We start from the raw sequence: 26,648 nt of genomic DNA, 5'->3' as shown, positions 1-26,648 counted from the left end.
CTTAGGGACTAGGAGATTTTGTAACTGACAAAGTGTACTTCATTCTAGTAGTTATCGTGTCAGAATAGTTTACTTTGACAGTTTATCTCTTCCAAGGCAGAACAAATGAATATGAATAACAAAGAAGGTGGTACATAAGAGGTATCAGTTATTGATACTAATGCCAATATCAATATTCCGTGCCTGCGGGGCAAGTGTGGAATGAACCCATCCGGATCAATCATTTGCATAAGGTGAACAACGTGGAAAAAAGCCTGTAGAGAAAGGATAATAATGAAAGCACGGTACAGGCAATTGTTGAAAATAAGAAGCAAAGCAAGATAAAATGAAATAAGTTAGAAGTCACAAAGGATCACAAAGGGGAGAGCTGAACTGACGAGGTGCAAATGACAAAGTAAAGAAACTAAAACGACAGCACATAGCATAAAAATCAAAAATTCAGATCATTGGACATTCAGAAAGGCATACAACAAGAGTAGGAGTTCATAACAGGACCTATACGAAATTGCAGACCAGCCCAGACCCGCGCATCACAAGGATAAGAAAAAGAAGCAAGGAAGGTAGAAGAAGGGAAAACGCGAATTAACCAAGCATGCAAGCCCATTAAAGCATCAATAGCTATACAGCTAGATGAATATGAGTATATCCAACTAAAGAAGGGGAGGAAGAAGCGGAAATTAAAGCTGGTAGCAGGCCTTTAGTTGCTAATATGATTCACGGCGAGTAATTTAGAGATAAAAAGTGACACTTTTCTACTCTAGGCAAGGTGGGTTTAACGATAGGGAGGTCCCATCATCCCTGAACCGCCCCTATTGCCCATGTTCCCATCGCCTGGCCCTCCACCATGTCCTGTGAACATATCAAGCAATTGCCTGGAAGACGGTTGGTGACCAGCTACTCCTTGTTGCGGTCCGGCGCCGAAGTGGGCTGGGTGGCCGTGAGAAAGCCCCATCATAGCCTCGGGGTTATGAGGCATGGGTGGGAATGCTGATGGCGGAGGGTGGTTCATGGTTACATATCCAGGCGGTGGAACAATTCCGGGTGGCGGTCCAAAGTTGGCTGGGCCACCACCTCCGGGGCCACGCTGGAAGGCTTGACGGTCGTTTGGTGGTGGCATTCCACCTGGCATCGGCATTTGCGGGACGGGGGGGAAATTTGGGTTGATATTGCGATTAGGAGGTGGATTAGGCATTCCAGGACCAGGACGTCCAATAAACTGAGCCGATGCCCCTTGCTGCATTTGCTGGGGGTTTGGCCATCCTCCTGGAGAAGTAACTTGCTCGAGCCCTGGTGGACGTTGAAGGCCCATCGTTGGCTGAACGGCAGACTGCGTACGAAGGCCAGGTGGATTGGCAGGAGTGTGGCTTCCGCTTGAAGGGCCTTGAAATTGCATTTCTTCGAAATATCCAGCAGGACCGCCGGTTGGCCTACGACGCAGTTGATTTCTTGGGTCGTTCGCCTCAGGGCGTTGCATGTTTGCGATTGCTGGATCATCAAAGTACAATGGGCTCTTCTGTTTCGGCAAATCCTGGTTCCTAGGCTGCATATCAGGCATGTTCTGGATACCTGGATTCTGCAGTGGTGCATGCGATGGCATCTGTCCCTGGTGAGATGGACCAATTTTTGCCTGCTGCATTAGGCGAAGCAGGAGATTGGTATCATGGGGAGAAGGCTTGGATTCTTTTGGTGCCTTTTGTGCGAGTAATTGCTCGAGCCCAGGAGGAACTTGTTCACGCGGAGCCTCGGGGAAGCCCATGTACGGCTGTCGATTAACAACATCGCGATGTGGGGAGGCGGTGGGTACAGGTACATGGCTAAAGTCTTGTTGGCTCTGCTGCGGTGGTGTTGCTTTTGGCCGAATCATATCTTCTGCCTGAGGGGTGGAGTTCCTAGACTTGTTACCCCCAAGGAGCTGTAAGATTCGCTGAAAGCCCTCCTGATCAGCATCCGTTGATACTGGGCGCCCTGGTTGAGGCGCTGTAAACTCTGCCTCTTTAGCTGGCTCCGTCGGTGCATTGAAGAATCCAGCAAATCTAGAGGACTTGGCTGGCTTTGCAGCCTGGGCTTCCCTCATAGTAGGACCGGCGGTGGCATTACCATATGCTCCTGGGTCTTGGGTAGGTTTAGGTCCTCCCCAAGGTCCAAAAAAGTCATCAAACCCCGCGTCAGTTTTATAAGATGGCTCGAGGCTCGAAAACATCTCTCCATCAGTTCGCCTCGTTTCGGCTGGTTTGGCTTCAACACTGGTGATTTCTGGGGAGGCTTTCTTCTTCGTTTCATCCGACTGTTGAGCGCCGCCAGTCTTCATTCTTTCCTTCCACCTTTGGAAATCCTCTTGAGTATGAGCCTCCTTTTGCTCTGATTTATTGGACGAGTCTAGCCATTCTGGATCTTGTTCGTGTTTCGTAGGTCTGTTCCAGTCTCTGTCTCTCTCCTGGCCTTGTACTCCTCGACGCCACTCCCGGTTCCTTACAGGGGTTTTCTCCTCTTCGTGGTCAGCATTTTCTTGGGTATCTCCATCACGGAACCAGGAAGGATGGTCGTGTCTTCCTTTACCCTGGGCATCCCGGCGGTTAGGATACTTCCCTTGCTCGCCACGATGACCCCGATCATTTCCAGCGTCTTGTTGATCACGATGTTCTCTGAAGTCCCGGCTATCCCATCTGTCTCCATCTCGCTTCACCCTTCTGTCACTGTTATCTTCCTGGCCAAATGTTCGCCTTGGCCTACCCCCCCAATCCTCCTTATCATCACGGCCGTTTCTTCGACCGTTGGTGAGATGAGATTTGGAGTCCCTCTTGTCTGCATCCCTATCTCTATCACCCGCATCTTTATCCTTCAAAAATTTGTGGTCACGATGCGGGAAGCGGTCAGATTTGGTACCATCGACATCTGGGGATTTCAAACTGTTATATCTATCAGGGTCACTAAATTTGCCAAAGCCCCTCGTCGACGAAGCAAATGCGGTTTTTGGAGGCCCCAATATAATATCTTCTAAACAGAGTGTTAGCATTCGACCCTCCGCAATAGAGGGGGGCCAAGCCAGCGCTCGCTGAACGACATACCTGAATTTGAGGAGCGAGAAATATGACGCGGCTCAAAAAAGCTCGGTCTACGAGCTGAAGCCGTAGACTCGGTCTGGTTTGTTTGCTCCTTGGAGGTCGCGTGTTTCTTTTGTGTAGACGTATCTAAGAGCGGTCTGCATACGGTGAATGGCGATAGTTAGCGGTGCTCGACAACAGTACGAGTGTGAGTAACGAGCAAAACTGAGGGAGACTATTTACCCCATCCATTCTTCTATTGGAGGCAAGCCATCTGGTTTCACCACTAGAGGCGATTCCCGTAGGTGTAAAAGCTCCTCCTGTCCGTATCTGCGTGCCATGGGGGTGCGTTGATCAACCAAGCCGCATGGCACACTCCAAGTAGAACAGTAGAAGAAGTCGAGCGCGTCAAGAGCTGAGAGGTCGGAGAGTCTTGATCTTATCAAAAATCGTAGTTATCCTTGAGATTGCCGTTGAATGGAGGAGGTGCTAGGAATTCGTGGCAAGGGTTGCTGGTTGGGATGCGGTTGAAGCTAAGGTGTCGTGGTGGGTCCGCACAGAGTCGAGGACAGTCAGGAGGAATCTATCAATGTGTTTCTTCGTGGACGGAAGCGTGGTTAGGGGCAGGATGCGTGGAGGGACTGTTTATATAGATCAATTGGCGGTTTGGTCGGACTTAGGCGAACGGTGAAATTTCAAGAAAGATACAAAGTGGTCGCTAGCTTTAGAGTTTTCTTTTGGCACCACCAGCGAACGTTGATCTTATAACATGAATATACGCCAGTACGATAGCCACGACGGCGTTAGGAGATGATGGTAGGAGAGGATGTTAGGAGAGACGTTAGGAGAGAGAGAGTATGTCTATCTTTTTCTACTGCTACGAATGCCACGGTATCTGGACTGCTGCCTTAACTCCTCACTATTGTACATTCGACGCCCCCTGTCGCCTGTACAGCGTCTGCCAACGCAGAGCCACTCCAGCGATCAACCCAGTCGTGGGAACTGGTCTTGTACAGCTCTGTTGCCAGGGCTCGAAGGATGCCGTTGTGGGCGTTCGACACTGCAATTTGGCCCTGCACCCAGCTGAGGGCAGCAGCGCGGGTGAGCAACGTCGTGCTGCCCCCGATCTCACAAACACGATATACCAGGTGCAGTATTTTCTTTCTTAGCCCTGCGGTCAGTGCTGGAGAACTGTAAAGAGAGAGGAGCCGCTCGAATACGCCGGCTCGTCGATATATATTCATATCCTAGTCCGAGGTTAGCTACCTGGTAGAGATACTATCCGCTGGCGAATATAATAGGACCACTTACCATCTCCGACCGAAGTCCGTTCACAAACAGATCTAACAACCAAGCGACTTCCTCGTGGTGGCCGTCGTCGCTCTCAGGCTCGTGGTATAGTATCTTGTCAACCCAGTAGGATGGAATCTTCCCGACCTCCCACTGGGGGCCCTTGTTTAGAAATTTATTTGCCTTCCCGTATAGTTTGTGACTAGGGGTTGTCAGTATAGCTAGCATCCGAACTGCAAGCTCTCCAACAATATAAGGCGCTGGCGTGTCAAGTCCTAATCCCTTCACTGTTTCCGACAGTTCACCAATCAGGACGTAGACTGGTTGACGCTCTTCGAATGAGGACTCCTATTTATCGACCTAGGTTAACGGACTGGCCCGATACAGCTATCGGAGGGAAATACTAACCTTCAGCTTGGCCATGAAGCGCGATAAACCAGCCAGGGCCTGACGGCGAATTTCCTCGTGCTCGGAGCAGACGCACAGGATTAGGCTCCCAATGTGGCCCTGATCTATTGCAAGTTCAAGGTCTTCTCTTTCCCATTTATGTAGTCCAGAGTGTGATTCATCGCCCGTCCGTATATGCCCGAAGACCTCAGACAGGTTTACTTCTTGGCTGGTTGACGAAGTCGTATGGGGTTCAGTGCCTCCCGTCGGAGTATCAGTTTCAGTGTCCTCTCGTCTAGTTATTTCAACGCTACGATCAAACGCCTTCTTCAGCAACGACCGGCTCTTTTTCGTCTTGGTTTCACCCAACATTGTGTCACGAACCGCAACGAGGGTTTTCTTGTCTTCACCGTATGCTTTTAGGTATCCTAAGAATTTAGAGATCCAGGCAGCTGTTGCAGTTTCATTCTCGGCATCGTCTACTTTAACGATAAAAGGCCACTGCTCCCTGATCACGACGAGGATTGGGCTTATCAGCGACCGCTCTTTTCCTGGTAAAGATTTCACTTGGTCAAGATATGGAACCGGCCTTTTAGCTAGCCTCGTGAGACAATTGTCGATAAATGACCAAGGAATCGTTGGAGTCTTCTCATCCGTCGACTGAATGCTAAGGATCAGCGCCTCAAATGACTGGGGCTGTGCCAAAATTGAATTCTGAGTCAAGACATCCTGGAGCAAGGTGTTCATTTTGTCTTGAGCACCGTGTTCTCTCTTATCCACGGCGACTTTTAGAACCGAAGTAAATGCAGATAGAGTGAGGGATTCTAGAAAGGACAGTCAGGTTATACTCTAACGATTCTCATAGATGGAAGCAGCTTACCTGGCTTTTGCCACCATCGCATTGCTGGTGAGTGCTGCGAAATGGTCAAAATATGCTGCAACTGGCTGAAAAGTAGTTTGCGGTCCTCTGCTGACAACATATCGTTGTCCAGCCGACCCAAGATGTCTACCAGGGTGAGTGATACGTCGAATTTCTCTTCAAACGCAACAGTCGGGGTAACTTGATAAAATAAGGAAAGAAGTTCTAATAGTGCATCTAATTGTTGGAGGTCATCTTTTGGAGTTTGTCGGAATGCAAGGATGGTATCCTTCATCGTAGGGCATCTTGTGGAGAACTCGTCCATGAGTTTCACAGAAGCCTGGTTCCATAGTTCTGGATTGGAAGTCCCAGTGGCCTCAAACATTTTCAGCACACTTTGGAGTTTCCGAAGAGCCGCTGTAGTTGCCTTGATTGCAAATAGTGTAACAATTTCGGCATTCTGGTTGATGCAGCGGGTTAACATCTTTTGTGTAAGCGGCCGAGGGAGGATACTTTCAATAGCAACAGATACTAGAGGAGGCATCGAAGGTAAGCCTTCCTTGAAGCCACATTTTTCGGGGACGGGCAGTTGAATTGTAGAGAACAAAAAGGCAGACTCTCCAAGCCAAGCCTGTGTCGGTTTTGGGTCTGAGCAAAACATATTACGCTTCGAAAAGTAGTCATATACAAGCTCAGGAGCAACCCTAAAAATCTTAAGGAGCAGCTGCATCTGTCGGGTGTCTGATTCTGGGCGAAGGAATTGTATTAAGACTGAAAGATTCCCGTTGCGAACCGATATCGATTCACTAAACTTATCAAAATGAGTTGGCGCATCAAGACCAAGAGAAATCGTTTCGTTGTCGTTGATTATTGCCTCTGTGCTGGTTCCTGATGAGTACCAGCCATTCTCCGAAAGCAGTACGCCCTTTTCGATGTTTGTGCAGACCGTGAGTAGAAATTTATGAATCTCATCGGAAACCGACACTCCACCGGAGGGAACTTCGTCGGAATCCCTCTCATAGCCGTAGAGCGTAGCAAGTCTCTCAAGATTCCATCGGCTTAAAAAGCGACTTTTGACGCTCCGGGACAAAACTGTATCGGAGACAACGTATTTGTCGAGCGTCCTAATAATGTCCACCACTATATCCCCAGAATCTCTTTTGATATCTTCAATGAATGACTTCACAAGCTTCCCCTGTCCCAGCATTTCGGCTTTTGCTGCAGCACTTTGGTATCTCAAATTCGCAAGCAGATAACGCTGAGCAATACGGCGAAGTGTAGGCTTACGTCGGCCTTCGGCTGGTTCCTCCACTTGTAGTTTACGTGCCGTAAGGAAAACATCGAGTCTCTTTAATGTGATGTCTCGTTTGGAATAGACAATCTTTGCAACGGCGCCACCGTCGAAGCTCACAATTTCAGTCAGGAGTCGAAGGCAAGGTGATATCAGATGATCTTTTGTTTTGCTTGCAGTGAGTCCTCGGTTGAAAAGTTTAAGATTGTCCTTGTGCAGCAGATATTTGCTCAGCTCAATTCCAAATTCTCGGAACTCAAGCTGAGATGAGACGGTCTTGAGGAATGAAGCCAGAACGGATGGTATCAGCGAAAGCAGTGACTCTTCATTGTTGCTTTCTGCAAAGTTCCATGTGCTAACAAGATCAGTAAAGCAAACAGATGGACTCTCATCCCCTCTTTTAACATATTGAGAGGCGCAATATTTTTGGAGAATTTGAAGTTTCTTCGTTTTTTCACTCTCCGGAAGATCCCCTTGGATTGAAGACAGGAAATCCTTGAATTGGCGAACTCCTAAAATAATGTCAAAAACTGTTATACACTAAACAAAAATTGGCTTAAAATTGGCACGTACCCTGCTTCGTTTCCTGCGTTATGGATTGTTGGAAGCCCAAACTATCTCGTAATTGCTGGTAAGAAGTTATTTCGGGAGAAGCAATGGGAGTCGCATCATCGTCAATTCTCCTCCTTTTGGCCCGGGCGGCATTATCATCAAAACTAGCCATGCTGGACACCTCCTGCTAAATTTTTCTTCCAGCGTTTGATATCTCACTCGTCGTTTGTTCTTCTGCACTTTCTTCGAGCTCTCGGAAAAAAGTTCATATATATTACCACGTGACCTAGCTTGAACTCAATTGTCGCTTTCCTTAAGTCCGAGAAACAGAATATGAGATAACTATGTGATGAGCTGAGTAAATAGTTATAACTCGGCAGCTGGCTACATCATGGAGCCTTGGTAGAAGTACAATGATATAATTCATAAGTTTCGCTATCTATCCGTCTATTAGTTTTGATATATGCTATACAGGGGCTCACTTCTTCTTGGTCTTTGATTTCACCTTTTCAACGAGCTTGCTGATATCCTCACCATCATCTGCCACAACAGAACTCGACTTATTCTTTTTATTCTTCTTCTGCTTGTGGCTGGGGTTTACACCACTGGGCTCCGAATCTTCGGCGTGCCGTCTTCGTTTTCGTCCTTCTTCAAGCAAAGTATTCATCGCCTTCGTTTGTTTAAATCGGGGGTTCGTAGGGTCAATGGCATATTCATGGCTCTCAAACAGGCTCTGGAATCTAGGGTCCTTGACATTCATCTCAAACTGATCAGCAGGGGCGTTCTCAGTTACGTCCTTCTTCCCCTTTCTATGCTTTCCGGCTTTGCGAGCACGTTTTTCGGCTCTCTCAATCTCATTCATATCGAAGTGTGTGATTGGCGCCGCCTTGTCATCATCCATCATGAGAAGCTCAAGTTCGGCCCGCTTGGATGCAGATGCTTCTTCCTCGGCTTTTCGTTGTTCGTGTAGTTTTCTCTTCTCTTCTTTGCGTTGTTTAGCAGCGTTTGCAGCGTCAAGATCAGGTGCGGTAAAGAAGGGGTCATCAAAGCCGAGATCCTCCTCTGCCTCCTCGGCCTGCTGTTCAGGATTGTCATTTTCGTCTTCAGCTGGCACTTCTTCGCCGGATCTGCTAGCCTTTAGCTTGGCCTTGCGCCGTTGCTTTCTCTCTCGTTCCTTTCGAACATATTTCTCTCGCGTAGTTTCCTCCTTTTCGGGTTCATTTTCAAATACCGACTCTCTAACGGGTGCGGCTGAGAGGCCGGCCGAAAAGGTCACCTCCATCTCCCCAACCGGCTTTGCTTCCTTTTTACCTGCCAGGGGTGTTTTGTCGCTAAGCCCTAGTAAAGCTCGAACTCTAGCCCGTTCTGCCTCCTTTTTGCTAACCTTTGGCTTAGCCTCGGTTCCAGCCATTTCCACAACTTCGATCTCTTCTTCCTCATCGTCCGAGCTATCGCTGCCCAGGTAAGCCTTCAGGTCATTCTCATCGATCTCTTTTCGACTCCCCTTGAAAGCTCTGTCTTGTGCATCTTTTCTTGATCGGTCATCCGCGTCCCAGGTGAGCTTGACTTTGCTGTGCTGCAACGCATCGGTGACAAAGTCATTTGGCTGGTAGCCATCAGGCAATTTCGTGCACTCATCCCGGGGAACATCGTCGGTAAAATCAGTCGAGTCAGGAACAAATCTAAGATCAAAAAAGTTGGCGCTACTCATATACTCCGCTCCATCTACAGCATCATATATGTGTTTGGCCGCCTCTTTCGACGAACATGTTAGAATGGCATAGTAGTATCGTAACCTCTCCAACTGATATTGTCGTAGTTTTCCGGCATCGAAATCGTCCCCGTTACCTTCGACAAGCAGGGATTTTTTAATCTTTTCCTCTTCCTCTTCCTCGTCTTCTTCTTCCGATAAAGAATCATCATCCTCTCCTTTCGGGTTCTGAGAAAATATCTCTTTGGGAGGTCCATCCATCTCTTCCATCTCCATCCTTTCCCGTCCAAATTCACTGGGGTATATTGAGACTTTGCGGATCGCTCCCCCCGCGGGAAGAAAGCTCGTAAATACGGCCATTAGATCCTGCGCTTTGATGTTATCCCAATCCAGATTCACCACAGCTATTCTCTCCGTATAGTCTCCAGTAGGAATATCCGCATCCTGCTGGCCTGGGCCTGGGAGTTCCACGCCCAAATTATCCGCGTCTTCCTCCTCCTCATCCTCCTCGTCGCTTGAGCTCTCCTCGGAGGAAGAAGAGTCAAACCCGCCATCACGAGCAGGGTCATAACCGGCCCTTTCCACTCTCCGTAGCTCTTTCTGAACTTCCTCGTCGTCATCGACGCTAAGATCACCCTCTTCAACATCTTTGTCCTTTTCTCCCTCTGAATCCTTCTCCTCATCGTCATCCTCAAATCTGTAAAATTTCTCCAACTGTTTTCGAGTATCGTCCCGAGCTAGCTTTCTTCCGTATCGGTCAACAGGCGCATTTTTGGAAAATTCAGAGTCGCGCAGCATATGCGAGAAGCGCTTATCGAGTTTGACATGAGTATGCTTCTTGCTCGGCAGCCGGTACCTGGGGTCGGATTGAATGTTGGCGAATCGAGGATCAGCTGTATAGTAATTAGATATCACATCCAAACCATACAGTATAAATATATCAGTTCGACTTCGAATATATTTAATTACTTACATATAACATTAGCTGAGTCCTTAGCAGAAGAACCTGTCTTTTTCTTCTTGGACGCCATTTTATCCCCCATCGCAAAAGCTCGCGGGGCAGCTTTTTATGGGTTAGCCGAGTAAAAGTTGGGGTTACGATTTGTAGTCTGAATCAGAAAAATATCAAGTCAAAGATTAAATATCGCGCTAAGTGGTGCTGTAAAAATCCGTAATGTAGCTCAATTTCTATGCTGCCACGAAGAAATGCTTCAATTTTGGAGTCTCTCCAAAGGAATTTTCTCGACAACCCTAAAATATGGTCCGTGCATTATCAGATAAGATAACGGCCTTGGCAACATTTCAAACTCCAAAGCCAGACCTTTTCCTCATATTCAAGATTCTACACCGTAAGATACAGGGTACTCTTGATTACCAGGTGAAAGTCGCATATCCTGTAACCCAAATCCGGGATACAACCAATAAGGGAGTTAATAGGATGACAGCTCGTTTCCTTTGTCCAAAACCTACCAGGCGATTATTAACTGTTCATATGGACGATAACATAGACATTAGCACTGTTCTCTCTACAGACTCGGATCTATTTGTAGTCATTTGAGTATTTTTATCTCTGATTTATTACTTGAGTTCTTCCTTCCAGGAATAGCCCATTTTTGCATCCACTCAGACTCAACAATATCCTCAATGTTAGCCCGGTCGCCTGGTAAATATTGAAGCATCATCCGAATCATATGCAGGAAAGCTTTCTTCTCGTCTTCCCCCTGCTCTTCCATATCTGATCGCCGCCGGGCCGCTTTAACGAACCAATCGTACCGATCTTCCAGGCTATCTTGGAAAGGAGCACCAGTCATCACATCAATCGTTGCATCCTCGTTAAAGAATTCGGCTCTGGACCCCCATTGTGACCACCATGGATCAGGAAACTTCCCCAGGACACTGACCTGGTCCTGGAGTATGCCTCCACCCAGGATACTAAAAGGGCCCCCACTGCCAATGAGTTCAAATATGGTACATCCAAGAGTCCAAATTTCGCTGGGGAATGAAAGCTTATATTTGTCGTTTTGTTTATCGAGAAAAAAAATTTCGGGGGGAACAAGATGGGGGAGCGTATGTGCGTTAGTCCGCCTTGTTTTACCAGGGTTGTAACTCGAACCAAAGTCGGAGAGCATAATGGCAAATAGGTAGGAGTGATTTGGTCGGACCGAATTCCAACTCTTGCCGGTCCAACTACGTGAGTAGGAACTCCTGCAGAGAGCGGTTTGCCGTCAACTCGGACAATAGGGTTAAGAATTGGATCACCAAATTTCTGATACAGCTGCGAAGGGTTTGTCATTCGGCGAATGTCGGCGGGAAGTCGAAGAAATATATTACCACAATGTACATCTATAGGATCGATTAGGCATTGTGTATATCTGGGAACGATTATCTACTCACCACCGTGGATAATATTTTGTCCGTGTAAAAATTGGACGGTTAACACTAGGTCCGCAGCGATAGCTCGCGCGACACGAAGATCCAGTAATCCATGAAGGGCTAGGGCCTTTGATTGCGTCAAGCTACAACTAGCTACTTCCATGACAAGGCAATTGTGATCGCCATTAGGGCTAATTTCAATGAAACTGTCCAGCAGCTGTCTGATCAATGGGTGTGGATGAAGATGGTTTAAAATATCTACTTCTCGAGACTCAGAAGTAGAATCAGCCGATTTTATTTTGATAGCAACCAGCTCCTGTTTTTTCTGGTCAGAAGCCAACCATACTGTAGAGCTGCCACCAAATCCCAGGTTATGGACAATCGAGTAACGTCCATCACAGAGTCGATCACCAAGCTTTAAAGGGTAATAGCCACCTGGACAGTACCGCTCTAGCCGTTCACAGTCCTCAATGTATTCGAATTTAGCGGCAGTGTCGGAAGCTGAAGGACTTTTGTCTATCTTGCGTTGAGGGTGCGAGGTGTGATATGTTTTCAAAAGAGCGGACGTGGGTTTCTCTTGTGCAAGATGCCTTGAGGATGCCAATATTGGTAATCTTCCTAACAAAACAATGAATGGAAAGTGACATCTCCGTGTGAGGCGTAGAGAACGCGAATTGAAGGGTATCATTTAGTAACGGTCGGTCATAGAGTGGAAGTAAGTAGCATTGTTGATGTTGATCTACCGTCTACGCGTATATCAGCCCCTTCAGCCGTTTCTTCTGACTAAGCAGATATGATCCAACACCTTGGTTGGGGCTAGAGAAAAAGAAGCGAGGAAATGAGGAACGTTGTAAAGAGTAGAACGGAAAACAGGACGATGGAAGAAATATATTCAAGCGGTGGGAGGAGGGGGTTTATATACCCGAGAAAAGCAGCGATATCGCGCTAAATCTGATGGGGACAGGGCTAACTAAACTAAACTCTGCGGGACAATTCCCCATCGTGTACCTATGTTCGTTCTGGAGTTGGAATTATCATGCACTCCGATAAATCATAAATTCGTATCATAGCCACCCTTTCCGTAGTGAGTTGTGCATTAGGAATAGCGGCGAATTATACTCATCGATATCCAGACTCTTCTCGACCTTTCGCACGACCATCTGCTGAGAGGGCCGGTGTCTTATAGACAGGCATCCCTCCAGTATATGCATTTGTAGTTACCAATCCTACGGGTGACTCCAATCTACCACGTTAGTAGGATAGGCGGCGATTGATCGATGGCCTCCTGTTGCGTGCATTGTAGTAATTAGCCTGTTTTACAAGACCCCGCTGTATATGCTTGACGACAAGATCTACGCCTATTAGTATCAAACATAGACGGGTATTCTAGCCGTTAGGTGGGCCACTTACCGATTGCTATCTTATTTTCAATTCCACGAGGGATGATGATATCTGAATAGGGGTTAGTGATGGAACATTCAACTATGGAGGTTATAGAGGTCTAAATACCTGAGATGATCCGTTGAGGTTCCACATATCGAGTATAAGATGGCTTCACAAATTTGAACCACTGTTTCAATATACTGTCAATGGTTCTCCCTCGCTCACGGACGTCTCTAGCAACTTGATATGGCTGCCTGTCAGCCACAAGATATAGACGTAGATACCAGTTTTCAGGGCAATACTAACTTCTTCGTCCAAGACAGACGTCCATATCAGCTTCGACAAATATCTATTGTAGCTGTTAGAAATGAACAAAGAAGCAAACGGGTGGAAGGTACCATGCCTTTAGGTCCAATAACTCTAATATCCTTGGATCAGTAAAGGCCAGTATACCTTCTAGAATCAAAACTCGCGGTGGATGCATGGGCGTTGTTTCCTCTTCACGTTGGTGTTTCTTGAACGAGTATGTTGGTATTTCGACTTTGAGGCTGCGAGACATTAGACGCGGGTTCATGCACTTCTACCTCAGTCCGATATATAGGTACCCTTTCTTCATATCCCGTAACAGCTCGACAAGTACGTCAAAGTCTATAGCGAGAGGGGAATCAAAGTCGTATTCATCGGCATGTGCAATAGCATTTTGCTCCGGGGTGAGCGTCTTGTAGAACGAGTCCTTTTGTACGGCGTCAGAGATGTCGTCCCTCGCAGCACCTAGCCCGGAATGAAAACAATACCATGACCAAGATAGACGCTCCCGGGAGGTCAAGCAGGTTGATTATCTCCTGGGACACGGAGGACTTGCCCGAGCCTGAGCTGCCAGCAACACCAACGATGATCATCTGCTCCCAGGGGCAGTGGTATCGTGTGTTCTGCCGGCTCATCGTGAAGTGACGGAACTCTGATTCAAGCATATTGACGTCGGTCTGTACATAAACGGGCGCAGCCCGCCGTTAAGATGCTGGCCCTGAGGTCCTAATAAATCTATACGAGGAGCCTGGTACCGCCGCAAACTAGTCCCTAGACGTGGACGGGTGCAAACATGCCACAGCAAACGCCTTCTCCCAAGCCGTAGCACTATTTACAGTGACATATACGGAGCATATATATATAATAGACAAAAAGAAAGAGACACGGTGATAGACGACAGGCGAGGTTGGATTTTTCTTATGGAGAAAGAAGCTCAGGTGGAGCTTTCTGCCAAAAGCGGTACCGACGAGCGCCAAGACCCGTGCACGACACGCGACCAAAAAGGAAGAAAATCACATGACCCCGCTAGTAGTCAGCAAGTACAAAAGCAGAAACTTCTTCCGCCCAGCCTCCGACTTCTTCTCTTCCTCTTTCCCACCAGCATCCTCTGCTTCCGGTGACCTGTTCCAACCACTCCCTCTCTCATGGAAGGGCAATGGCAGATACATGGACTGAGGAATAGACAGCCGCATCTCGCTCTACTTTGCTAGACCAAATAAAGCTGGTAATCATGGCCGCTGCGAATCTCGTATGTGGAGCAAGTCTCTGTGTTTGCGCACCATGGAGAGGTTACTAAACTGTCTAGATGTCACCAACTCCCTCAACGACCACGCCAACATGGTCGAACTTCGAGAAGAAGATGGAGGAGCACAAACCGTCCAAAACGTGAGTACCTACTCTATCCGCGAGCACCCACCATGTTCTATTGCGTGTGCGTGGATGTCGATGCTATGATGAGTTGAAATTCAAGTTGGGAATCTCTCCGAAAATCTCGTGTAGGAAAAACAACATTAACTTGTTGTCTGAGCTGAAACATCTGTCTCCACTATTTGTTTGTGTGCGTTTGCTTTGCGGGTTCGCTAACGAACGTTCTACCTCAGAGACATTAACTACCTAGTTATGGACTACCTCGTCACGAATGGGTATCCTTCAGCCGCGAATAAATTTGCAATTGAAGCGAACATTCCACAGCGACAGGATTCTGACATGATACAAGAGCGCGTTGAAATTCGCAACGCGATATACTCGGGCAATATCCAGTCAGCAATCGAAAAACTTAATGAGCTCAACCCTCAGGTAATTACATCCCTCGTCCCTCTCCTCACCCAGTTCCCCATTCCACATGATTAGGCGATGTTTCATGCACCACGCATAACAACCCTTTTATAAGGGTATTGATGAAATCTACTCATCTTCAGTCCTCAGTATGATTCTATTGGAGTTATTCATTTATTATTCAATCCATCTAAATGTTCGTCGAGTTTGTCGCTAACAGTGGATCTGATAGTTACTTGATGACAAGCCTGAGCTCCATTTCTCTTTGCTTCGTCTCCAGCTTATCGAGTTGATACGCACTTGCATATCAACTCCGAACGGCGACATTACTCCTGCTCTAGACTTTGCCACGTCACAGTTGGCACCTCGAGCTCCTACCGAGCCTCAGTTTATTAGCGAGCTCGAGGAGACAATGTCATTACTGATTTTCCCTCCCGATAATCTCTCTGCACCGCTGAGTGAACTCTTGGATCCAGCCATGCGGAAAACAGTTGCATCGAAGGTAAACGAAGCGATACTCCAAAGGCAAGGTTCATTGAGTGAAGCTAGGCTTCGTGCTCTTGTCAAGCTTCGAGTTTGGTCAGAAAAAATGGCCAGAAACGCCAAGAAGGATATTCCTGAAACATTGGACATTGGTTTTGACAACGATGTTACCAATGGTAGCGAAACAAACGGTTCACAGAACCAAACCAACCAGGATGATGTCGTGATGCAAGAACGCGGCGACCTGGATTCCATGGTACACTAATTACTGGCATATTTCCAGTTGTGCGTTATTATATGATTGGGCTTTTTGTTTCACTTCGCTTAGCATGGCGCAAGGTTTTCGGCGGTGTCAACCAGGTGGTGACCCATTTTACACGGTTGGTCGTGGATCGCTTGAGGATAGAATGGCTTCATAAGCATGTTCTATTATTATATTCCAAGCAGAATACTATTTCCACATTCATAGTGCTACCTTAAATAATTAATTCAATGAACGATATGTCGGTTCACAAGATCTTACTTCAACTCTTTCGTGCATTATGCTATAGTCGCGTATAAATAATCGAATAACTCATTTCGCATCTCGCATCTCGCAACTCGCATCTCTTGCACTGAGTCCTAAAATTACGAGGCTTTAGGGTCCAGAGTGGCAGCTTACTCCAACATATCTCTAGAGTGCTTACGGAAGTAGTTGATCCGATAAATGTAGGGAATAAAACAACGCGTTCAATTATACGGGAGGTTAAGGTATTCGGCCAGCGACAACTAACAAATGTTCAGAGCAAGAAAAAGGGAAATTCATAATAACACAAATGAAGCTAAATACAAAAAGGCAAGTGCAGGAAAACAAGAACGAAGTAATAAAAAAAACAAGAATGAAGAAATCAAGAAAGAGAGAGAGAGAGAGGTGATGTGTAACAAAGAAGTCTAGCGTGAGTATAAAGGTGTAATGTCCAAAGTATCCATGGATGTAGGAGAGGAATGAAGAGAATAACCCAATGAATGACTAAGTGAGTAATACCAAGATGTAATGCGGTGTTTTGCGTTTATATGTTTAGAAATTCATCATATCTGGTAGAAAAGCACGTTAGTCCAGTGTTTACTAAGAGAAAATGGTTCTATGTAAGGGCCGAGAAAAGGGGATCATACCTCTTCCAAAAAGAGCTCGTTTAGCCCAATCCATCGCCATCATGACTCTAGTCCTGATGCTGACGCTCTGAGCAAAATAAATGCTTCGCCAAAGATAAACGGCAAGCAAACCGCCTCCGAAGCTGAGGCCGTTTATATCAAACACCGCGGCATTACCAATGTATGCCAAACTGCCGAGATGTTTGTACTCGAAGGCTCTGTAAACGCTTTCGTCGAGACTTTCGAAATTGACTTCCTTTGATCGCATGCCTGGCACGGCTTGGGCGATTTTATTGAACTTGCGTCCGAGGTAGTGTCCTTGTTGGTTGGCTCGTTGAGCGGTTGCGGGGAGGGAGGTAAGTTTTGAGTCGATCTGGACGAGTAGTTCGTGCAACTCGTTGAAATCAAGAGTGCCGCTACGATCGATGTCGTATTGTTCGAATAGCCTATCTAATCGCCGGAGATGGTTTGAGGCTTGGGGGAAACGCCTCTTAACTCGTTGGGCTACATCGCGCCATTCACCAAAGGTGAGATGGATTTTCTGGGGGTCTCGTCCTTTTTCCCAGGCAATGTTGCGCAGAAACGATAGGATGTGGTCTGCAACATTATTTTGCACGGTGGAACAGTCTCCTATGGCATATACTTCTCCACGCGGCGCTCCAAGAAGTCGAAGGTGGGTATCGGTCTCCAAGGCATGCTTATTATTTTGGCCCTCGAGCTTTTTAGACAGTTTTCGGCAGAGTTCAGCTTGGGCTATGTATTGTCAGCTTCAAGCTCGCTATGAGAGGCTTCGAGGTTGAGGCAGTACTCACCAACTCCTGTTGACCATAGGCAAAAGCCCATGGGAATCTCTTTCACCACTGGCTTTCCGTTCTCCATTTGGGTGAATAAGATCCTATCAGATTGGACCTCTTTAACCCTCGAGCTGGTAAGAACATTAACTTGATCGTGGGCAAACCGTTGCTATATTTAACGTCAGTAAAAGTACGATGTCAATAATTTGGAATGTCGAATAACGAGAGGGTAGCTACAACATACCTCCGCGTAGAGTGATAAAGTTTCGTCGTATGTGTTGAGGATATGGCTCCTACTCTGGATTAAATGCACGGAAATTTCGTTTCTGAGAATCTTTGGGAACGATCGGAACAGATCTTCGTTTAACATATCAAACAGCTCTGCGGCGAATTCGACGCCAGTTGGCCCACCACCGCATACGACGAAAGATAGAAGGCGTTTGCGCTCCTCATCGCTAGTCGTCGGGAGACAAGCAACTTCCAAGTTCCGAAGGACCTTCGCTTTGATCTGTCGGGCATCGTCGATCGATTTCAAAAAGTTACAGTGCTCGAGTCCCTTGACGCCGTGTTGGTTGGTTGTAGAACCTAGAAGAAGGTAAGTACTGGAGCATGGAGAGCCAGGAAGGAATCTGTTAAGCATAGCATACCAACTCCGATAACCAGCTTATCGTACGGCAGATAAAAATTTTGCCGCTTGCCATCACAGTCGACCTGTGATATTTCAACAAGTTTCTCGTCAAAGTCCACATCTACTGCCTCAGCGCGAAGAAAGTGTCCCCTAAGCCTCTGCACAACCAGTCTAATAGGCTCGACCAAAGAACTTAGACCCAGGGTTCCGACCGTTGCTGATGGCAACATTGGAGTGAAAAGGAAATAGTTCACAGGGGACACAACAGTGACATGATAGTCGCCGGGATTCAAGCTCTTCATCAATGCCACACTCCCCCATCCGGTGCCAAGTATAACAAGTTTTGGCTTATCTTTTTGGTCGACCTTCGACTCGCAGTCGTGGTCATCCACAAGGACTTCAGCAATTGGAAGGTTCTTGGGCCCTCCACGCCGGGGGTTAAGTGCATGTTGAGAGACAGGAATATCGGTATTGTCGGTATCGGTGCGGTAGGTAGTGGCATCATAGACGAAGAAGGCGCATACGAGCCCAGCACCAAACAGAACCACGCCTCCACTGAATGCTAGCACCCTAAAGCCAAAACGTAGTATCCGGCCGCCAAGTAGCTGTTTTGTAGGCTCGGGTACAGGCGTCTCTGTCGACAGGAAGCGGTATTGCAATCTTGAGGCGGAGATTCGGGAAGTTGGTGAAAATTGTTGGCTCGCACGGGAATGTCGGTAGAGTGATATAGGCTGGCGGGTCGGTATGGCCTTTGGCAAACTCCTAGTCGTGCCGTAACCGGAGCGCTGTGTGATCCTGCAAGCAGCGCATCCCGGAAGACGGGTGCGTATAGAACGAGAAAGCATGGTCGATATGGAAGGAAATCTAGTTATTATTGGAGTAAAGAGACTTCATCCCAGCCATTGAGACCGGAAGATGGGCTGATGGATGCAGCAAGGGAAAAGAAGACAACAGCAGCGCCAATACCATTTGTTAACTCGAGCTGACGACGAAGAATGTTGGCTGCTGCTGGATGTTGACGGGCGAACATGATGATGATATTTCTTTGGCTGCGTCACTTTTGGTCAGGGGCATTATGTAATCCAGGGAACAACGTCATGCCGAGATCCGACGATCTTTTTAAGGCCTAAAAATACTTCGATCTTTGGTCTTTTTTACTCCTTTTTCTCGGTTTGCCTGCTTGCTTTCGCCTTCTGAGGCGTAATCGGGCGGTCTCAGAGCACGAGAAGGCGTTAAGGGGGCCGAATGGGTTGCCGCTAGTGTCTGCTGGCGTTTTTCGAGAATCCACTGGGCGCCAAACGCGGCGCCGTTAGTGATCGACCTATATATAGAGCTTGCTATGGTCGACCAAGGCAGCATTGCGAGTCCACGAAGAGATGCTTAACTGGGATCAAGTTCATATTTCTATCTTCTTCTTTACTCCGTACATGCCTTGTCTCTGTCTATCTTCATGGCTCTGTACTCCGTACAAAGGACTGGTTGAAAGTTGAAGCTCTAACAATAATACTCCGTAGAGGGTTGGTCAAGTCCTACTTGGTAAACCCTTCCATATATTTCCCTGTCTTCTTCTAGCTAACTACGGAGTATTTACCTTGAGAATACTATATGGAGTATCTAACCTGCTATTAGCCAGGGTTCCATGTGCAGTTTGTATATATAACGGGCCGATGCTTCCTCCAGGCACCCAACATAGCTGAGATATTATATAGTCAAATCTACCTAGCCATCCCTAGGTCGCAGGAAGCTAGATGAGATCATGATTTAATATAAACCTGTCAAAAGTGACGCCCTGTCGGGAATATGGGAGCTTTATACCATCAGCACCGAGGGGCACTAGTAAAACTCTGATAAGGAAATATTTTTATAGCCGGCTTGTTCGCGACCATCCCACTAGCAATCACTCACTACATCTTCACCGGCGCATTTAATCTACGCAATATAAACATGGCGAACGAAAGTACGAGCCCCGATGCTCAAATCGACAATGCTAGCCAGACAGTAAAGGCTTTGCGAGCTACCCTGACCTCCGAAACCACCCCACTAGCCCGCCGGTTCCGCGCTCTCTTCTCGCTCAAACATCTCGCGTGCCTGCAACCAGCAACCGAGGATACTATCCCGGCTATTGAGGCTATAGCGGCAGCTTTTCCTTCACCTTCTGCTCTGCTAAAACATGAACTCGCCTACTGCCTTGGTCAGACCAAAAATCTACATGCCGTACCCTCTCTGCGTCACGTATTAGAAGATAAAGATGAGGATAGCATGTGTAGGCATGAGGCGGCAGAGGCCATAGGGGCGTTGGCAGACACATCAAGTCTAGACCTGCTACGGAAACTAAGGGATGATGCGAGCGAGCCAGACGTAGTTCGAGAAACTTGTGAGATTGCAGTGGATAGAATTTTATGGGAAACCTCTGAACAACGACAGGCCGAGAAAGTCAAGAAGAGGTGAGTTTTGAGTTGAAGACAGAGACACTGCTTGATTTCTTTCAAGCCACAAGACTAATGCGCAATAAGTGATTTCACATCCATCGACCCTGCTCCCCCAACCGCGCTCTCCTCGAAGGAACACTCAATACCAGAGCTCAAGAAAACCCTTCTCGACACGAGCATCCCCCTCTTCCAACGGTATCGCGCAATGTTCGCATTACGTGACCTTTCCTCCCCGCCAGATCTACCAACAGCTCGCGAGGCAGTTGAAGCGTTGGCCGAAGGACTCCAGGATAGATCAGCGTTATTCCGACATGAAATTGCCTTCGTTTTTGGACAGCTCTCCCACCCCGCTAGCATTCCTAGCTTAGTGGCCGCCCTTAGCAACAAGGAAGAAGCGAGCATGGTCCGTCATGAAGCCGCAGAGGCACTCGGAAGTCTTGGTGATGAGGAGGGGGTAGAGGATGTATTGAAGAAGTTCCTTGACGATCCCGAGGTCGTGGTGAAGGATAGCGTCATTGTCGCACTTGATATGGCAGAATACGAGAGGAATGGCGAGTTCGAATATAGTTTAATCCCAGAGCCGGCGGCGGCCAGTTAATGCTTCCTCGCCTGTGGGCGTTTGCATGTTTAATGAACATTGATACGATGCACGTTTGGTCTCTCTAGTTGTTTGTATTATGCCTGGATTGAGATAGATTATTAATAACGGAAGCTCTTCCATTCGCGCTCTATCCGTGGGAAGAAAACCACTTACTTGTGACCGCATTCGCATGTGTAGAACACAGTACTTCCCTCATCAGCGCTACGTAACTGCAGCGTATAGTATCTCATTTCCGTTCTGCCACAGTCCGGACATGTCTGTTGAATCACTGCATCAGTCTGTCTGTCGTCGTCGGTTAACTTGCGGACTGCAGAGCTTTTCGTTCGAAGTGCTGACGGGAACGCATTCGGCTTGGACTCGGAGACGATGGTTTTGGAAGCACGATCTAAAGCTGCGCGTAAGAGGTTGACCCAATTAAATGAAGATATAGGTTCAAACGAGCATTCCTACCTCGATTCTTGGTTCCGCATACATCACAGGTGAGAATCGTGCTGGCATCACCGGTTGATTCGTTTAGGAGGTTGCCACAATCGACACAAAATATCAAAGATCCGATGGCAGACATTTTTGGAGGGAGGGGGAAAACCACCAGGAAAACTGCGGTGTAAATGAGCAATTAGGTGAATTGAATAACGAAGCTGAGTCGCTTTAAACATTGAGGGGGAGATTTAATTGTGGTCGTTAAAATATTTAAATGCTTGAGACGCTAAAAATTCTCTAGTGGAACCTTTTCGTATACTTAAATATTGTTAATTTGAGCACCCCGAAACTTATTACTTAGCTAAAAATATATTCAGCCCCGAAACAGCAATCTAGACTTGATATGAATTAGTTATACCCGAAATCATTTGAGTTTATCGCAGCTCCTTCCGTTCAACTGGTTATGTCGACGAGTTGTCATCCAACGGGGAGCGACTTAACAACATTAGATGCTGTGAGCTACCTGATGATGGCTGTAGTATGGGCGCCCCAATTACCGGAACCACAAGGGAGCATTCCCTCATACCGCCTCAAATATGATATGAACGCCAGATTGGGGATACTTCGCTGCAAACCAGTCCTTAACCTCCGGCATTTCGAAGTTCGGCGGAAGACTCAGTTTGAAGTTTTTGAACAAGTACGCCATCAAGATCGTCATTTCACCATATGCTAAACTAGGACGGGTGAGCTACATAGAATAGGGAATATGGTGAAAGGATGATGGGGAAGGTAACTGAAATCCATATAAAACTTACTTTCGTGCCGGACACATACCCCTTCCCTTCGAGAATGAATACAGCTCCTGACTCGGTGATTTAGTACTGCCTTGCATCCAGCGGTCGGGGTTAAAAATTTTCGCGTCAGGACCCCAGAGCTCCTGACTGAAATTCATCGTGTAGGCGGATACCGAGACGACCGACTTGAAAATACTTGTTAGTTGTCGAAGAGGTTTGCAGTCAAGTGATAGGACATACCCCCGCTGGTATAACCTTACCGTCTACCATCAAGGGCTGGGAAAGGTTTTTGGGGACTATACGTGGTAGGCGACCGGGAATGCTATTACCAAACCTCACCGATTCCTTCACGCAGGCGACCTATTATTAGGGTAAGTATGTGAAAGACAGCTGCGGGATCCTGGGAAAAGCGAGATCAGTACCAAATAGCTATTCTTCTCCAAGTCTTTAAGATCCAACTTGCCGTCTTTGGTTACTTTTGCCTGGCCCAAGGAATCAATCAACTTTTTCTCGATCTTTGGATTGAGAAGAATGTTGATAATGCCAGTGGTTAGGCTAGAAGCAACTGTTTCAGATCCAGCAGCAAGAACCTCAATTGCGCTAGATAGCTTTTGTTCTGGAGGAACAGTTGAGAGGTAGTCAAGTAAAATAGGATGTGAAAAGGGGTTGCCATGTTTTTCATGATAGCTGACATATTTTTCAGCCGCCTAAAGACACGATGTGTATCTGGTATTAGCCTCATCACCCTTGGCCATCCATGCCTTATGTTGCTTGCATTATGTTGAGAAGTGTATATATAAAGGAAGTCTCACATTCACAATTTGCTCAAATTTTGCATCTTCCGGACTTGTAACCCGGAAGAACTGCTTTAGGATAGCGGATAACATCGTGAGTACAGGCCACTCAAAAGACTTCCAGAAAACGCCCTCCTGCCCATCGAAAGCCCGGACTAAAGGCGGCGTAAAAGAACCATCTTCTTCTTCGATTAGATTGGAGGGATAAGCAAAGGCAGAGGTAATGGTTGTATCGAGAACATGACATCTAGATAACATGCAAATTAGTGACTATTTTACCAAATAGTAAATGGTGGTTGGGAGGCCCCCTTTAAGTACGTTATGGCTTTGATGATGTCGATACTAGGCTGTGTCTTTTTTACACTGGCAAGTTTCCTAACAAGTGCAGTCGATCTTTCATGAAGTATGTCTTCAGCATCCAAGAGAGTGCTTCGAGAATAAAATGGGTTCACCAATTGACGGTACTCTTTATGGAGCTTTATATCGGTCTCGCCACCGAGGGAGTGCGGTAGATTAAACGCTTTATAAAACCGGGCATATCTCGGGAATATCTCCGAGTTTGCATAGACTTTATTGTACTGGTAGACGTCGGAAATATGTAGTTCATTTGGAGCAATGCGGAGAGCTTTGGTTTCTATACGAACTCAGTCGCTGCCAGTAGCGTCATTGTACAGCGAAGAGGAGGTTCGGATATCGTCAGGGTCAGGTCAGAGTAATATACTAACTATATTTCTCATGTAATGATTCGAAAACCTCCTCAGCGTGTCCAGTCATAGAAACATTATAGAGCCATCGGGTTGATCTAGCAGCGGCCCTCACCCCTGGGAACTGGGCCAAAGGATGGAAATATCGGCTATAGAGGAACGCCAGTACAAATTGGGTCACGAATAAAGAAAACGTGGCGTAAGCCAGATTTAAGGCGTTAAGCTGGTATCCAAATAAAAAAGATTGGTTCATCCCAATATCGGGGAGAGGCATAGTGTGAGAACAGTGAGTTTTTCCACGCTGGCTATGTATGGACAAGTAGCATAGACGGGGTAGCTTTTTACGCTCGAAGTGTCCAGCGACGATAGCATCCCCGACACTGGTTCCTTAAATATTTAATAAATTGGCTTGGAAGATTCCTAAGAGGTTTACGTACCTACATTCACAATTCTTGCAGGCCATTTTTATGATTTCGTAATTTGTCTAACCCTACATGATCTAGATCAGGGAATTTTGGTCTAGGCGCTGATCTCATGGCCATGGAGGTTCAAGATTCCCGGAGTGTATTTAAAGGAGAGAGCCATTCGCCTGTGACTGGCCAGTTATTTGTTTTACTTGACCAATACGAATTATACTCCTACCAGTTAAAGCCACTGGACGACAGCTATAATGTTGAGTAGGCTGTTCACCGACACGTAGCATCCCCTAAAATCCGGATTATTATTTATCAGTCCGCACTATCAGTCAGTGTTCCGAGGTTTGTCTTTGCGCGATATTCAATCTGCGACTCGGTTATCACGACCAGTAGGTGCGCAGGCCCAGCAGCAACTGGCACAAACGGGATACGCCATGGAACTTCATGGCCCCACGCCCTGCTATTATTCCGTAAAGGGTAGAGACAAATTTTATCCGGTCATGCACGGCGTATGCCGAAATAGTGGTTGAAGGGAGTGATAAATGTCCAAGCGCTTTCTCGGACTATATATACCATGCATGAGGAGACATCATCTGGTTGCATGTTATATACCCCTTGCATGCCATCGCGAAGACACTCAGAATTCATATACAATTGGTATATCCCACATTCATTTCCGCGATGGAGGCCAACGCAGAAACCCTCTTTGACTATCTCGGCAAGCGTTACGAGGATGCATTTGCTGATAGCCCTGATCTCCATGAATTTCTAGAGCTTGCAATCAGGAGGCTCCCAAGCCAGAGCAAAGTTCTTGATGTTGGCTGCGGGACCGGTAGACCTGTCGCGGATACACTTGTTTCTGCTGGCCATGAAGTCTGTGGAATCGACGTCTCCCAGGAAATGATCAATATCGCTTCTGCTCAGGTAGCCGGCAAATTCATGAAGGCAGATATGAGGACATATAACCCCGATTGTCTCTTCGACGGCGTCTTTGTGATACTATCTCTGTTCCAGATCACTCCGGGCGAAACATATTCGATGTGTTTCAGATTCTCCGAATGGCTTAAGCCCGGTGGATACGTGGTTATCGGGGTAACACCTAGCACAAGCTTGCCGGCCGGCCAATACACCATTGATCCAACTTGGGATTGTGCTCGACAGATGGGGAAACCATGGATGGATATGTATACCAACGAGACGTTCTTTTCTGAAGACGGATGGAGGAAAATGCTCCAATGTGCCGGTTTTGAGGTCGAATCAGAAGTCCGCTATTCTTTCACACCGAATGATCCGGATCACAAATGCCCTGAGATTCACTATCTCCTATTGGCAAAAAAGGTGGAAAGCCAACCCCTCTTGGGCCCGTACCCAACAATAAATGAAGGGCAACTTCCTGCGCCTATTCGTTGTCACTCCACAGACCGCCTTGTGAGCGAAGATTTGGATGCTCTCCTTGGGCGTCTCAAAGAAGAGGAAGTCCTTTGTCTGGGATGCAGCAACAAAGGTTTGAGTTTCTTGGCAGTAGTTCTCTTTCTCGCATCGGACACTAACAAGCCAATACTAGTAGTAGACGGTGCCCCTAACATGCCAAACATGCATATATTTGATGGCCCTGTTGAGAGCTTGCCATTCCCATCTGGAAAATTCGACGCCGTTCTGGCATTGTGGACGCTCGAGTCCGCTGTCAACATGGAAGTAGCGCTGGGGAGATGGCGCGCGTGGCAAAGCGCTCTCCTTCTTCTCGGATCCTCATCATTCAGGGAGCACCAGACAATGAATTCGTTCAGTTTCTCAACACCACTCCTGCACTGCCCAAAGTCAGCCATCAAGGTCTTCTCCTTCATTCTGCCAGCAGATACTTGGCGGATCAGGGGTTTGGTAACACCTCTTTGCAGCGGATACGGGCACACTATATGTTCCCGGAAAAAGATATCTTGGAAAGATGCAAAGTAGCCGCTGATCTGCTTTCTGGGGACTCGTCCTGTATAGAAAATAGGGAAGAGCTTTTCTATAGGCTAGAACTCCATTTCAAAGGTAGTGAACATATCATTGGTCACGAAATGGTTATGTTGGAGGCGAAGCCGTTCCCAAATTGAACAAATCAAAGATAGGATAACAGTGTATGTTTCAACAAGGTCGTTATTTACCAGTGGGAGGCTTCTATCTCAGCGTTTTCGTTAGTGAGGTGCGAATAAATACCGGAAGTATAGACCTTTATTTAGATACACCACGTAGTACGGGGTACTCCGTACGCGATAGCAAATGCGTATTCTAAGGGTAACCACATATCTATTTTCCATTGCATGTCCTAGTCAGTTACATGCAATATGTGGGACCAATCAAACTAACTTACTATATATATATATATATTCCAATCCACTTAGTTCCAGTGTTGTGATGTAAAATGTTGATTTCAAGGCTGATGTACCGTTATATTGTCGTTAACCATCCTTCTCTCGACACTTGGCAGATTCCCATGATGCTC

General features: G+C 47.0%; 7 protein-coding genes across 7 annotated transcripts; 3 read left to right on the top strand and 4 right to left on the bottom strand.

Annotated features, from left to right (window-relative positions):
• Positions 1-772: 772 nt before the first annotated feature.
• GIQ15_02371 (uncharacterized protein) lies at positions 773-7,592 on the bottom strand (the record flags this gene model as incomplete). Its single annotated transcript, XM_033549788.1, has 8 exons — positions 773-2,994; positions 3,066-3,199; positions 3,285-3,456; positions 3,970-4,288; positions 4,353-4,679; positions 4,740-5,542; positions 5,599-7,380; positions 7,442-7,592. 8 exons carry the CDS (start codon positions 7,590-7,592, stop codon positions 773-775), a joined length of 5,910 nt encoding a protein of 1,969 aa, XP_033406949.1.
• Positions 7,593-7,898: 306 nt separating this feature from the next.
• Positions 7,899-11,260, bottom strand: GIQ15_02370 (pre-rRNA-processing protein ESF1; the record flags this gene model as incomplete). The annotated part of the gene is made up of 3 exons (XM_033549787.1): positions 7,899-10,024; positions 10,105-10,194; positions 10,714-11,260. 3 exons carry the CDS (start codon positions 11,258-11,260, stop codon positions 7,899-7,901), a joined length of 2,763 nt encoding a protein of 920 aa, XP_033406948.1.
• A 1,495-nt stretch (positions 11,261-12,755) lies between these two features.
• GIQ15_02369 (uridine kinase) lies at positions 12,756-13,828 on the bottom strand (the record flags this gene model as incomplete). The annotated part of the gene is made up of 5 exons (XM_033549786.1): positions 12,756-12,862; positions 12,915-12,956; positions 13,341-13,435; positions 13,493-13,620; positions 13,682-13,828. 5 exons carry the CDS (start codon positions 13,826-13,828, stop codon positions 12,756-12,758), a joined length of 519 nt encoding a protein of 172 aa, XP_033406947.1.
• A 596-nt stretch (positions 13,829-14,424) lies between these two features.
• GIQ15_02368 (CTLH domain-containing protein) lies at positions 14,425-15,717 on the top strand (the record flags this gene model as incomplete). The annotated part of the gene is made up of 4 exons (XM_033549785.1): positions 14,425-14,442; positions 14,500-14,579; positions 14,795-14,990; positions 15,202-15,717. The coding sequence occupies 4 exons, from the start codon at positions 14,425-14,427 to the stop codon at positions 15,715-15,717; spliced, it is 810 nt and encodes a 269-aa protein (XP_033406946.1).
• A 792-nt stretch (positions 15,718-16,509) lies between these two features.
• On the bottom strand, positions 16,510-18,850 carry GIQ15_02367 (mitochondrial NADH dehydrogenase; the record flags this gene model as incomplete). The annotated part of the gene is made up of 5 exons (XM_033549784.1): positions 16,510-16,526; positions 16,605-17,336; positions 17,396-17,546; positions 17,622-17,962; positions 18,025-18,850. The coding sequence occupies 5 exons, from the start codon at positions 18,848-18,850 to the stop codon at positions 16,510-16,512; spliced, it is 2,067 nt and encodes a 688-aa protein (XP_033406945.1).
• A 1,099-nt stretch (positions 18,851-19,949) lies between these two features.
• On the top strand, positions 19,950-21,032 carry GIQ15_02366 (deoxyhypusine hydroxylase; the record flags this gene model as incomplete). Its single annotated transcript, XM_033549783.1, has 2 exons — positions 19,950-20,449; positions 20,519-21,032. 2 exons carry the CDS (start codon positions 19,950-19,952, stop codon positions 21,030-21,032), a joined length of 1,014 nt encoding a protein of 337 aa, XP_033406944.1.
• A 3,812-nt stretch (positions 21,033-24,844) lies between these two features.
• Positions 24,845-26,116, top strand: GIQ15_02365 (uncharacterized protein; the record flags this gene model as incomplete). Its single annotated transcript, XM_033549782.1, has 1 exon — positions 24,845-26,116. The coding sequence occupies one exon, from the start codon at positions 24,845-24,847 to the stop codon at positions 26,114-26,116; it is 1,272 nt and encodes a 423-aa protein (XP_033406943.1).
• Between the last annotated feature and the right edge of the window lie 532 nt (positions 26,117-26,648).

Source organism: Arthroderma uncinatum (assembly GCF_011692745.1).
Source record: "Arthroderma uncinatum strain CBS 119779 chromosome Unknown scaffold2, whole genome shotgun sequence".
Classification (NCBI taxonomy): Eukaryota; Fungi; Ascomycota; class Eurotiomycetes; order Onygenales; family Arthrodermataceae; genus Arthroderma; species Arthroderma uncinatum.
This window is presented reverse-complemented; position numbering and strand designations above follow the sequence as displayed.